This window comes from Haliotis rufescens, unplaced genomic scaffold, assembly GCF_023055435.1.
Source record: "Haliotis rufescens isolate VD_foot unplaced genomic scaffold, xgHalRufe1.0.p SCAF_57, whole genome shotgun sequence".
Classification (NCBI taxonomy): Eukaryota; Metazoa; Mollusca; class Gastropoda; order Lepetellida; family Haliotidae; genus Haliotis; species Haliotis rufescens.
In genome coordinates this window covers 762,770-777,826 of record NW_025964301.1, presented here as the reverse complement: position 1 = coordinate 777,826, position 15,057 = coordinate 762,770, and the positions used below count along the sequence as shown (strand labels likewise).

Below are 15,057 nucleotides of genomic sequence, written 5' to 3'. Positions count from 1 at the left end.
TTATGGTGGAAATGCGTGACATTTAACAACATGTGGATCATGATTTCCTAAAATGAGTGAGATACTGATATTTAACGCCGAGGTCTGCACTATTCCAGCTGTATCACGACAGCCTGTATTGTATATAGACGAGTCTCGGCCCGGCACATCAATGGTTGACAGCATGAGTAATATCAAATGTCGATGGGCACAGAGAAACAATCACACAATGGGCGACAATTGCGACAATCATGCAATCGGCGCCAATGAAAGTAAAGGTAAATGGATGACATGTGGAGCACATTTCCACATTTGACGCATTGGAGAGAAAATGATGTCTGAATAATTCCCTATTTTGACCTGCACCCTATGTTCACGTTTATTTTTCAGGTGAACAGTTGACTTGCCTTTGCACGTGTTTGTGACGGGTGCCACCTGTTGGGCAGGATATGCTCACCGAAACAGGAACTCCTTGTATGATCACTATTTGTTATAATGATACACAGATACATGCTCATGGTATAGTCGGAATCTTACAATGGAGTGAGTGAGTGAATGAGTTGGGTTGAACGCCGCTTTTAACAGTATTCCAGTCATATCACGGCGTGTCAGCTTAATGTGGGAGGAAAGCCGAAGTGATGCAGGTCTCTGACGTTTACCACTTCGGTGAAACCCATGAGCACGGGTATGGTGCTGACAAACCTAGAAATATAATCGGGGCGAACCGGGATTCGAACCCACAATCATCATCTTCCCGAGGCAAGTGAGTTAACTGACTATAAAAGTCCAGTTTCCACCCTTACCGAACTAGGCTGGTATTATGGAGTTACATTTTGGCTGGACTAACGAGTCTATGCATAGTCCAATCCAACTCGTTGTCAGCAGATATTTTCCAAATCTTTTCATGTTTTTAATCAAGGTGCTCACGTGATTTGATGCACTTCGCGATGTAAGACACGTTTTATCACAATATATAGATCTTGATTATCGATCAGATCGTCTTGACTGGGCGCCGCAGTTTTGTTTGAAGCAAATGCAAGTGATACGAGAGGTGGAATCTGATTGGTCAATAGGAGAGGCATAGAAGGGACATAACTCGTAATAGCCACTGGTGGCGCTACGATCGAGCCCAGGAATTCCAGCCTAGTTCGGCAAGGGTGGAAACTGGACTTTTAAAGTCAGTTAACTCTCTTGCCTCGGGAAGATGCACAATCATAGTTTCTGGCGTGCCCAAGGGACGCAACTCTGCACAGCGAATCGCGGCGCCTTGGACGACTGGGCCACCCGTGCCCCCCCTTACAATGGACTTCAGCAGAGATTACCTACGATTACGAAAGGGATTTGTCGCTTTTATTTACAATTTAATGATAATGTTCAGCGGTATAGGAGCACAAACGAATGTTGTTTATTGCTTTCCATAACCCTTCAAGATATTAAATATTTCGGGCAAGTGATGTGTTTGTCATGATTTTCAAAAATCATCTAGATAGTGAAACGGACATGAACATGCGCATATTTCGGGAAGTGAGATATAATTTTCATAACTTTCTAAACCAGGGTCATTTATGTCGAAATGGAATCAGTCAGTATATAAATGTCGTTTAACGTCACAGTCTTAAACTTGGATACACATATATGAAAGACTATTCACTGTATACACACACGCACCTACACAGAAGCACCAGATTATGTAAAATAGAATTCTAAACAAAATTCAGTAAGTATTAGATTTAAAGTATAGCCTTGCATAGTAAATATAATATCAGTTCTGTAGTAATTTGTTTCTTGTTCTCGTGACGATACATGGGCATATATTACCCATTGGACACCTTCATCTTCGATTCTTACTGCAGCGTGTATCTAAAGTTTATTTCACAATCAGCCATGTGTTCCTTGTATCTTCTGTCAAATATCTCATTCTGGGCCACAGTGAAATAATTTTTCCAGTCGCCAACTTCACCTGAAACACGGAAAAAGGTAACAGAAGCTCACTGAATAAATATATGTTTGTACATTTTGCTGATTAATCCGAAACTTTACAAGCACATTTGCGTGTCTTCATATTCTAGCAACTTCTAAATGCCATAGAGTCCATCAACAATAACGAGCTTCGAAAATTGTTAGTACGTTCTTTTAGTCCATCAAAAAAACAACAACCGCAAATGCAAAGGTATGGATTCATGTAATGGATGAACGGAAAGCAGCCGAATGTTCACATATGACACATGCTACTACAGTTGACATAAGTCGCCGATGTAGACATGACATGTCAAATATCAACGACCAAGGCCATCTGCAGAAAGTATCGTATGTGCCCACCCTGGGAGTCAAAGACATCTAATGACCATGAAAGCAATGAGGGTACGATTCGGACCTTGAGGAATGATGGCCCACTGGGCCTGTGGTACCCGCTGTGACAGAGTCTGTGGATGACGCTGTTGCATCCGTCTTTCCAACTCATCCCATAAATGTTCCATGATGTTCCAACCTGGTGTTCCAGAGCTCAAGGGTGGGACTTGAATGTTGTTACGTATACCGTTGTGATGTTTGTGGTCTGGCATTATCTTGCTGGAATACGGCGTCGGCGTTCACGTCAACGTCTATACAACCGACATCTTGCATCTGTATGACAAGGCGAAAAAGGTGACTCGTCGCTAAACTACAGTTCTCCATCGCAGGTGAGGCCATACTCACATGAACAAGACACCAATGACGTCGTAGATGACGATGTTGATACGTCAAAATGACACCTTGAACAGACCGCCTGGCTCAAATACCTGTCTCATGTAGGCAGTTTCTGACGTCGTAAGCAAACCGGTATGGATGACCTGTAGAGATTGGTGGTCCTTTATCATAGATAACGAACCTAGGTGGTCATCCTGAGCAGTCTACCAGTTCTGGGAAAGCCATGCGTTCTCCCTTATTGGTAACGTTTCCAAAGTCTTGCAATGGTGCGCGGGGAGACATAAATCGCCCTGGCTTCTGCTGAGCTGGCTTCACTCGTTTCCAAGCAACCGATGGCGTTGTTTCTTTCTGCTTCACCCAGTCGCGGTATGTGTTGACTGCTGTGTAATCGCCCAGATAAAGAAGACAGGCGAACGAAAAGCCTGCACTTTTATAGACCTTGTCATAATCTTGCATGCCACAGATGGCGCAAGTTGCAAAGGGAGAATGTCCACGTTTGTGGGCTGCATCTTGACTCCGCCGTCCTTGATTAACTGGTGGATCCTTGACACCACTCAATACTGTTTTTCCTATCAATTAATACCATTACATAAATTAGAAGCCCAAGTGCTGGCAAATGTACCCACCTTTTCTGTACATAATAGCTGAGCCATCAGGTTCTTCAAAGAATTTGCCTTTCGATTCCTTCATTTTGTTGAAACTCGTCAACTCTTTTACTTGTAGGTAGAATTCCTCCGATTTCTCAGCATTCAGAAACTTTGCTAACTTTCTAATACCGGAAAGTGGATCCTGAAATAGATGAAATATTGGCTGATATCACAAAAATACATTCATACCCTTAACGTTTTGAATTTCGTGAAACATTCTTATCCAACCCAAAGAGGGGCGCAGAGTTGCGTCCCTTTGGTCGTGCGAGCAACATATTACCGTTGGTTCGAATCCCATATTTGGGAGGGTTTGTAGGGTCGTGACACCGTACCCGTGCTGGTGGGTTTCATAATGCCGATAAACGTCTTAGACCTTCATCTCTTCGGTTTTCCGATGAATTTAGCGAATATTGTTGCTAAGTCGAGGCGGGGGCACCAAGGATGGGTTTCAAACATGGTTTGGAATGAAACTTCAGCCTCCTGTAAATGGAACAAGTGTTGTTCAGCCCACCACATGCGACGTAACTCCCGAATGAGCATAGGCACAGCTCATTACCCAGCTGGAGCAAAGTGGATTAGCATGAACCTTGATTCAAGTAAAACCATCCCATATAAATAACAGAGAACTTGGATATCCCTAAACATCCTGAAAAAGATGGCAATATGAATTATGCAAGATAAAGTATTGAGGCTGTCTGTAGTATGTTTATGCAACAAAATGGGAAACATTTACTGGTATTATTTCACGTTTAATTAACTTTTTCGATTCGTATTACCTATTTAAAAACACAGTTAACCACAGAATGTGTTGATGCATTTTCATCGTTTGCAGATCAGGAATCATAATAATTAGTTGTTTTTGCACGGGAGATTACATTAATAAAGGGCAAATATATATATTCATCTAACCTTGATATACACTACTTTTCGATTAATGAATTTAAATAATAACTCCGGTCAGTGAATCAAGCACAAACATATAACATGTCTCCCAATATTCAGAAAGCCAAAAAGGCTCGACTTCAAAGCGTCTTAAAAATCCAGGTGATGTGTTATATGAACATATCCAATTTCAAATTCACTATCAAATAACCACAAATAGACTTCGCACAATGCTATACAAATGGTGAAGTTAACTGTTACCTCTTTTAGATCTTCATACACCAGGGTCAAGGTTGGCAAGTCGGGATGGGTTGTCCCAATGGCAGCCCATTCCTTCATGTATGTGAAAAACGAGCCGTAGTCAACTGAATTGTGGAGAGTGTAATATTTTAATAGTTGTATTTTATCTCGATTCTATTTTGAGAAATACCACGAATCGCTACGCTGACATACATGTTAACATAGCTTCGCTGAGATGGTATGTTTACGCCTTGTTCAAAGATATATTAGAAGATGCATTTTTCGAAACTTTCTCAAAATTGTCATAGATTGTACAAAGCTACGATACCTGTCGCACCTCTGACAGAACCAATTTGTGGGTGTTTCCTAATGACTCCACGGGGGATTTCTACGATACGTTATTGCTACGATAGTTACAAAAATAGACTATTTCCTAACAAAACTCATCTTGGGACTAAGAACGTTTTCGCTGTTCGTACTATTTGTCAGCAGTTTGTCTAGCTGGAAAATTAGGTGACTGTATCATAAAACAACATTCACGTACTCACTCACTCCAACTAGCTCTAACCTTTCCCATCCAGCAGGAAAGGGAAATAATTTTCCCATTTCCCATGATATTCATAACATTTGGTCAGTTTCTTGTGGTGGTGGAAAAACGACACTGCCATGTCCTTGGGATTTCGAAGAATGTAGATGATTTTGCACTTCTTCTCAAACACACCACGTGGCAGCTGCTCGACAAGGCAATGCGTGTTTAAAATTCGCGGGGACGGGAACTTCTCTAGGACGTCATTTCCGGTTAATTCTAACATAAATCTCTCCTTGTTTATAACAGTCTCTGTGTCGCCTGACAGAAGAAGGCGGACCATTTCCCACACCCAGTGAGTACCTGAAATATCACACGAGTTCATATTTTGAAGCAAGTTGTAGTAGCCAAGGTGCAAACATGAACGTCAGGCCAAGACCCGGGTTCCATTCCACATGTGGGTACAATGAGTGAAGCCCTTTCCTGGTATCAGCTGTCATGATATTACTGGGACATTGCTAAGCAGCAGTATAAAACCGTCTCACTAACCCACTACTATGATGGTGTTATTTGCGCCCAGTACGTGTTTTATCAAATATATATATGATTGCACATAAAACGTTGGGGAGGAACACTGATACACAGAAGGTAGTCTGGTGTTAGAATACGCGAACCGTATATGTGGCAGGATCCGCTGGTCGTTGGTTCTGATCCAACCTTCTGCTGGCAGTACCACTACCCAATGCTCGTGGGTTTCACCAAAGTGGTAAAGTGCCACATAACACATCAAACCGTTAATGAACTGAAATACTGAAAGAAAAGTCATCCATACAGCGTGATATGGCTGGAATATTGCAAAAAGTGATGTAAAATCACTCCTATTTTTGATGGTTAATTTGTGCCCAGCACATGTGTCATCATGTAACATAGGTTAGGGCAGCATTCGGTTTCGGGGAGGAATGAGTAAGTGAGTATTATATTACGCTGCTTTTGGCAATGTTCCAGCTTTATCACGGCGAGGAACACCAGAATGGACTTTACACATTGTACCCATGTGTTGATCGAACCCGATCCTCTAGGCGTGACGAGCGAACGCGTTAACCATGAGGCTACCACACCGCCCTGTCAGGGAGGAACAATGACACATTGATTATCCTACATTTGTTAAGTCCATTGTCCAGATATGAATACTATTTGTTTCGGTTTTAATTGTTAGTCAAATGGCTGTCATCATAGCTGTAAGAACTATATAGTCACACACGATAAAAAATCCTTCAAGTTTTACACAGGCAAGAAATATTCATTGAATTTGCTAGATGCTCTTAAAACTGAAATGTCGACTCACACGAATGTGTGACTGCTCCTATCACATAATTGTTTGTCTTGAAGGGTTGAAACAATCTCCTGCCTCAAAAAGAAATCTTAGCAAGGGATATTAAATGAAGCTATTTCTCGACAGCTCACCACATTTAGGATAAGCGCAGACAAAGACGTCATCCTCTCTGATGGGGAGGTCGCGCATGCCTTTGACAGCAACTTCAACGGGGTAATCAACGGGAGCATTTGGATACAGATGACCATCCACTTCCAGGAAAGTGATGTTGTCTCCGCCAGCGTCCGGGATCTTTACGATTGACATCATCAACTGTCACAGAGAGGGGTTATTAATGCACGGTAGTGTAGTTCAAGTCTAGCGATGTCTCATGAAACACTACTGTATATAAAGTTTCACAGGCAAACACTCGGCCATGTCACAGAGTCACCTGACCCATATTGTCGACTATCTATGGGAAATCGTGAATTCTTATAATTCTGACGTGTCTTAAAGCTTAACATTTCGTGACCACTTATATGCAAGCAAGTGTTTCCCAGTTCAGTTGGTCATTAGTGTGTTGAACTAAAATGATCCCGAGAATAAGTTTGTCTCATCCAATTGTTCGATGCATCTGATTACTTGATTTGTTTGTTCTTTAACGCTGTATTCAACAATATTCCAGCCATATTACATATGATGAGTGCGTTGTGTAAGAGATCGAGTCAGGATGAGACAAACAAGTGATTAATATTAAAAGCAACGATCTTCCTCGGGGTTCGATGACACACAATTACCCCCATACCCTGACTTCCCGATCCAGTAAATTGCCTCTTCCCACCAGGAAGACCGCTTGGGATCAATTCACAGCGTAAATGAACGATATTGTACAGTAGATTACTGTTGAAAACAATTCAAGTTAACCAGCAAAAAATATTAGGTTAGCTTTTAATACTAGAATATAACAATAACAACATTTCCTAGAAAACATATCAGGTAAATGTTGTATAAAATAACCGAACATTCCACACATCCGATTCGATGTACCACAGATCAAATAATAACTATCGAAGGAACGGAAAATCAGTTCGACACAACCGAGTTTTTGTAATACCGGAATTCGACACAACGATGTTCGACTGTATAAACATATACGGATGATTCGCAGCGATGTAAAACATGTTGGTCATAAACAGTGGTGTTTTCTGAAGACAACTGTAAACGTTTTGATAAAACTCGTGATTGATAAAGAGCTTGCAAATGCATTCAGGCAGGCATGTTTAATAGTGTGATTGGTTAGTTGGTTTTTGGTTTAACGCCGCACTCAGCAATATTCCAGCTATATGACAGCGGTCTGTAAATAATCGAGTCTGGACCAGACAATCCAGTGATTGATATCATGAGCATCGATCCACGCAATTGGGATCGATGACCGTGCATCAACCAAGTCAGCGAGCCTGACCACCCGATCCCGTTAGTCGCCTTTTACGACAAGCATAGTCGCCTTTTACGGCAAGCATGGGTTGTTGAAGACCTATTCTACCCCGGATCTTCACGGGTCTTAATAATGTGAGCACATGCAGCTGTCTAATGACAGCACAATGCAGCGTAGATAGTATTTATTCGTTTATTAAAAACTCCAAAACTTTTCCATATTCATAAAAAATCGCAGCCAAAAGCAGAGTCGATTGTTCGATTTCGACTATATCATGAGCACGTGGTTATGAATCACTATCAAATAGTGATGCCACCAGGTGTTCGCGAAAAGGTGAGCATATTCGCCCCACCAGTAAGCCACTCCACGTCTTAAAAGTGTAGATTGACCAATATGATTTATGATAATAGTGAAGGATAATATCAACATTTCAAATAGTTACATTGTCTATGCAACAGAATAACCAGTCAAGATTATCCGCCGATTCCATTTGGCGTAAAGGACAAAGTAGCTATGGTTGTTGGTTGTTGGTTGTTGGTTTGTTGTTTAACGACGCACTCAGCAATATTCCAGCTATGTGACGGCGGTCTGTAAATAATCGAGTCTGGACCAGACAATCCAGTGATTAATATCATGAGCATCGATCCACGCAATTGGGATCAATGACATGCATCAACCAAGTCGGCGAGCCTGACCACCCGATCTCGTTAGTCGCCTTTTACGACAAGCATAGTAGCCTTTTACGGCAAGTATGGGTTGCTGAAGACCTATTAGCAATTGAAAGTATATGAATTGAGCACTGAAAATGACACCAGGTGTTCGCGAAAAGGGTAAGCATGTCCTGTCCTACGGTAGCACCCGCCATTTATACAATTTGCATAAACCAATTAAGTATTTATTGCTTGACGCCGCGCAGCAGTACTACAGCCATGTGACGGTGGCATGTAAACAAACCCAACGTCATTAAAATCAGATCTTAGTTTTCGCTACCGCTAAACAAAGAGCTGAGGACATCCCATTACGGGTCACGTCAGAACGACCTTTCGCGAACTTTGACCGACCAGTGAAATGACTGACAAGAAATCGACATTGGCCAATCAGAAGGCAGCTTTCTCGAGCTTTACGACACTAGTTTCAAACTGGCGACTACGCTTCGAAACTTATTTTGACATATTCTCGATTAAAAAATTTAAAACTGATAAGAAGAACATTCTGGAATGGCTTATAGATGGCATAGATTGTATGGATAAAAATCATAAAACCTGTAACTGTCGTTCGGAATACCCCGTGTTAAATATATCGTGGTTGCATGATTAGAAAACAACATTCCGACTGTCACTTTCATGATCTGGTAAGCGACGCTGTGATTGGTTGGATGAAGGGTCGTTCTGACGTGACCCTTAATGGGATGTCCTCAGATCTTTGTTTAACGATAGTGAGAACTAAGATCTGATTTTAATGTGATTGAATCATACCAGACAATCAAGTGATGAATGAACAATAACAGTATATTTATTGTTGTTGTTGAAACTAGTCAAAACGATATAATAAGAAGTCTCTAAATGACATTTAGACGTGACACACATAAGAGAGAATTTATCGATGTCAACTTCTTTATTACGAGGAACACAACGTTTCGGAGTGTATGCTTTCTCAATCCAAACAGCGCCATTTTGAATCCTAACTGGATCAGTGTTACACCGACCTATATACACGAGTTGAAAGAAAGACCTCTACATGCCATATAACACATTGATCTTCTGCTGGTATACCATGCAGCTAGTGCAGTTGGTGTCTCTCGTCATACATGTGGTTTATGCCAATCAGTAGATACATCAACCCACCCAACCCCACCCCACCCCACCTCACCCCCACGACTCCGACCGACTGTTAAGGAGTTTCGTTCGTTTAGAAGTCAAATAAATTGTGCAAATGAATCAAGATGACACATGTACATAGTTACCACTTACCTGAGATCAGTAGATGTTCCGATTTGATTGCGAGTTTGTGGTACAGACAGCACCACCTTTATAAAGAAATATGAAACTTAATTGTGTACAGTCGAACCGGTGTTCTGACGTTTTGTTCCCTGTAAAAGAATGACACATCTAGCAGCTTCTCAGATTACGAATGAAGTGACACGACACCGAGTACGATCAGATATTGATTGCTGATTTGCTGATTGTAAAGAACGGTGACATAAAACGTTGATATCCATCGGATTGTATGTGTTATGGGGGCAAGGGTGGCCCAGTCTTCTCAGTCGCGGCAATTCGCAGCGCACAGTTGTCTCTTGGGCACGCCAGTTTCTATCATCGTCGGTTCGAATCACGGTTCGCCCATTAAATTTCAAAAATCGGTTCATGTTACACGTATGGGAAGAAATAGACCGATATGTGCATTTTAGCGGTTAGGTTGAAGTGATATCACGTCACATTGCATCGTTTTTTAAGAAATATGTGATATTAAGTCATTAATGGTTACAAATTGATAACAAGCAAAATTTAATGCGTTGCATCAACACGGCGGCAAATTGTTTGTTGATCAGATTATATTTTATAATAATGTAATTGCCCCAAAGTGTTTAATCAACACTGGCATTGTTTAAAACAATATGTACAATTTCTTTCATGTTAAACCGTGTTTTTGACACAACTGGTAATCCAGGATAAGTTGAACCAACTCAAAAAACGCGTTTGAGACAAGTATGGGTGCTCAGAATTTGGGCAAACATATTTGTTTTGTTACATGTAGGAGAGTATGTACGCACGTCGTGCAGATGCGGGTCATTCGTCCCTGTGGACACACGTGTTGCTCATAAGACCTAAGAGATCGGCGTGACAAGTCGATACCAGAATTCTCTAAAGACGTTTGATAGTGAGTGAGTGAGTGAGTGAGTTGGGTTTAACGCCGCTTTTAACAGTATTCCAGTTATATCACAGCTTGTCAGCTTAATGTGGGAGGAAAGCTCGAAGTGATGCAGGTCTCAGACGTTTAACACTCCGGTGAAACCCACGAGCACGGGAATGGTGCTGACAAACCTAGAAACATAATCGGGGACATTTGATAGAGGTTGATTACAAACAAATAAAGATGTCAAAGCTAGGTAAGCATGACCAAATCATACATTCTCAAGCTCGAAAATTGGCCTACAATGTCATAAATTACATGGAGAAAGACTGTACAAAAAACTCTCAAGCATTGTCAAAAGCTAACATTGCCACTGGTCTGCCTGCGTCTACCTTAAAGAGCAGCAGAACAGAAGGTATCCCCGTGACAAAGATGAGATTAGTTTCATTGGCCCAAACAAGTCGCGAAATGGCCCTGTTATCAAATCCCAACTTGACGATTTCGACCAGTGTGCCGTTCGCTAATTTGTACACAATTCGTATGTAGTGCGAAAACAACTTCAATATATGTTCATTTCTTAAACAATATATTTAGTAAAATGTAGCATGTGAAAACTTGTATGCAGAACGAAGCTGCCGTATGATTCGTTTGTTTGTTTGTTGTTAACGCCGCACACCGCAATATTCCAGCTGTTTCACGGCGGTCTGTAAATAATCACGTTGGACCAAACAATCCAGTGATTGACATCATGAACATCGATCCACGCAATTAGGATACGATGACATGCATCAACCAAGTCTGCGAGCCTGCCCACCCGATCCCGTAAGTCGCCTTTTACGGCAAGCATGGGTAGCTGAAGACCTATTCTACCCCAGATCTTCACGGGTCGTGTCATGATGTAGATGCAGGTGACGCTCTGCCTGTGAAACAACATCCCTACCGAATGAATCCAATTAAGCTTGAAGCCTTGGAGAAGGAGATTCAATACATGCTGGACAATGACATTATTGAACCAAGTTATAGTGACTGGAGTTTACCTTGCACTCTTGTGCCGAAACCTGACGGTAGTTACAAATGTTGTACTAATATAAAACGTGTGAACGCTGTTTCCAAAATTGACTCTTATCCAAAACCAAGAAAAGATCCATGCATCGTCAAGATCGGTAAAGCCAAGGACGTATGTTGTGCCCTTAAACATCCAATGGTCTAAAGTCTACAATGGGAGGAGCTTATGTGATCACGTGGCACAATCTTCCGCAAAGCTGGTTGACGTCTAACGATCGCATCGCTGTCTCGGCTGTCATTGCGTGATACGATGTGTCACTCACTTCAGGTATATAACATGTAGTGTATGTGTCTTTGTGTCTGATTGTGCTGTACTGTATTTGCGAGTCTCGACTTCGGACAGATCGAAAGTTACGCGAATTACAGAGTCAACCCAACTCGCCTTTCTCCGAAACATTCAGTGAAGCACAGTAGCCCTGCTCGAACCATTGACATGTCTTTGCTATTACTTCCACAGCAATTCATACCCAAAAACAGTTAAAACCTCTTGTCACCCAACTCCATACTTATACAATACATCTTTCTCTATTTGTTATATGCAAGAGCAAAGCAATTTCTGCGTATGGCAAAAGTAGGTCAACTATAAGATATTTTGCAACTGTACTTTTTTTAATTTCCGAAACCCTGATAAGATTCCAGGGAGTTAATTAACATGTTATCCCAGAAAAAGAGTTATCATGCTTATAATATATGGCGCCTAGAACAATGTTTATTGATCAGGCCCAGGACTGAAGCAATCAGGACAAATCATTCGAGAGTTGAGTTGGTTTCCTTTCTTATGTGTCTGAGAGACAGAGGTTCAGAAATGTGCAATCCTCTTTCTGGATAAAAATAACCATATGAACAGAGATTCTGATTTTTTCCCATTTTCAACCACACATCCACACAACAATTTCCTTCATTCTGTACTGCTTAACAATCGTCCACATACATGTAGAATATATAACAAAACTGAAGCAAAATGTATTGCATACAATCCAAGGTAATCAAGTGACACAACTTTTATCTTCAAACAATATCTTATCTGATGCCTCATTTCCATAAAATCTGCTGTTTATATATTTTTTCAAATTCAATTTACATTTATAAATTAAACATTTGGCCAATTACTGATCATTACTGAGCATTTGTCTGTTACCAAAAACGGAAGAACTGTCAAAAAGTCCAAGAAAACATGTAAAATAGTTTCTTCTCTAGCAAGTCATAAACTCCATTGATCATGATCTAACATTTTCATAAAAAATATAAACAAAGTTGTTGGTATTTATCGGTGCAGAAGTCTTTCCTTGAACTACCTAAGTTTCAAGTAACTTGAAATGCCTTGACATAAATTTGGTCCCAGTCAAGATCACTATTATTTGTAAAGGTGCAATTTTCCCATCCAAGTTGTGATTGTGATTTCACCTTGACCATGCACAATCCCATCTAGACTGAAAATTTCACTACTCTCTCTCCCCCATTTCAGCAAAAATGGGCGGCTTCCTTGGTGCCTCAAGGCGGACAGGGAGTGACCCTCTCCCATTTCAGCAAAAATGGCCTGCTTCCTCAAAGCGTCAAGGCGACAGTCACTGTCCACCTCAGAGGTTCTGCCAGCTTGCCAGGTGAGCTTCATTCAGCCCCATGCACCCTAGGGTATTGGTCAAATATAGAATACTAAACGAGCTCCCGTGTAATACCAATTTTATGAAACGAGTGAATAGTTGTGGTATCTGACGAGCGAAAGCGAGTCAGATACCATAACTATTAACGAGTTTCATAAAATTGGTTTTACACGGGAGCGAGTTTAGTATTTTATTTATTACTGGCCATTTATAACGTTTTTAGAATTATACTGTTGAGTGTGAATAGGCTGACACCTACACGATCCACGGCATAATCCAATTGAGTTTAACACAGTAATACTTCAAACACGTCAAAAGTTGAAACGTATGAATTTAATACCAGACAACAGTCCACCTTTAGAATTCAGGCGTCCGTTCCACAAAATTATCGTAGCGTTAAGGTTATCGCAACTCATATACTTTAACTTAGACCAACGACTGTCGTCGCGCTACCGTACGATCGCCTTGTGGAACGGGGCCTTGCACCTCAAAGTTTACAATCACGTCACAATACCCGATGACGTAATTTGTGGAATTTTGTTGCAAGATCCTTTAGGCGAAACAATGCCATGTGACGTCAACCTAGCAACAAGGTTGCTGGGGTCATCGAGTGTGCATAAGCTCCTCTCAGTGATCTATCATCTCCACACGCAATGTCGTTGAATAAGCCAAGGGATGTTGAGAGCTTTCAAAATTTGTGAAACGTGTTCCGAGAGTACATAAGCACGCGTTTTGGTATTACACAATGTGTAATACAGCTGTATGTTTATTAAACGGGTGATCTCTTCACGGGCAAGTAATAAATATCATTTCTTTTTCTCTCTGTCTTTTTCTAAAATACGTGTGTAGACTTAAGACCTCTGTAGGTTTAAGACCTCCTATAGGAAACCTTAAAGCTACAGAAGGCCTTAAGCCTACAATGATTGGTGGGTACCTTCCTGGACTCTCCAGGCTGTCATGGGCTGGAGCATAAGCCTCTCCTGATCCCTTTGACCATGCACAACCCCATCTAGACTGAAAAATTCCATTCACTCTCTCTCCCATTTCAACTAAAATGGACGGCTTCCTCGGCGTGTCAAGGAGGAGGTCAATGTGTACATCAGATGTTCTGCCAGCTTGCCAGGTAAGCTTTTATACAGCCCCATGCACCCTAGGGTATTGGTCAAATATCATTTCTTTTTCCCTCTGTCTTTTCTAAAATACGTGTGTAGACTTAAGACCTCTGTAGGTTTAGGACCTCCTATAGGAAACCTTAAAGCTACAGAAGGCCTTAAGCCTACAATGATTGGTGGGTACCTTCCTGGACTCTCCAGGCTGTCAAATGGGCGGCTTCCTCGTTTCGTGAAAACAGTCGGTGGGCAGGTGAGCTTCATAGCGAGCCAGTATATTTGAGAATTTCACAAAAGCGTAAGATAGCAGGTGCATTGTCAAAGCTGAATCAGCCATTGGATGGGCTATCAAGGCAAGAGTAAGTGTCCTTTCGCAATTCAATGAGCGGTCTCTTTCATGACAGACTACTTCAAAGATACATGACCCTGTGACCCCAAGTAATCCTGTAGTTAACCTTTGGAGTGGAAAGACCCTTGCCATGATAGGCCTCAGTCCACAGCTACCCCGTCGGCTGGTATGTCACTGTTGCAGAGATGGAATCACTGTTGAGAATGAGAATGAAACTAAATGTGTTCTGAGACCTGCTCTACGTTACCATAAACAATGATGCAAAAACATTGTTTTCTGAAACTCAACATTGATGCATAGAAGCATAATAAAATTAATAATTTATATTAAATATGTATTTTAAAAAAGTTAATGCAATTTTTTAAACCACCTGTTTC

At 41.3% G+C, this 15,057-nt stretch overlaps 1 protein-coding gene across 1 annotated transcript; it reads right to left on the bottom strand.

Moving 5' to 3' along the window:
• Positions 1-1,312: 1,312 nt before the first annotated feature.
• Positions 1,313-9,762, bottom strand: LOC124137826 (sulfotransferase 1B1-like). Its single transcript, XM_046504294.2, has 6 exons — positions 9,677-9,762; positions 6,424-6,604; positions 5,002-5,322; positions 4,455-4,558; positions 3,291-3,453; positions 1,313-1,939 (listed from the first exon to the last, which is right to left on the bottom strand). Exons 2-6 carry the CDS (start codon positions 6,599-6,601, stop codon positions 1,824-1,826), a joined length of 882 nt encoding a protein of 293 aa, XP_046360250.2. The 5' UTR covers positions 6,602-6,604; positions 9,677-9,762; the 3' UTR covers positions 1,313-1,823.
• Between the last annotated feature and the right edge of the window lie 5,295 nt (positions 9,763-15,057).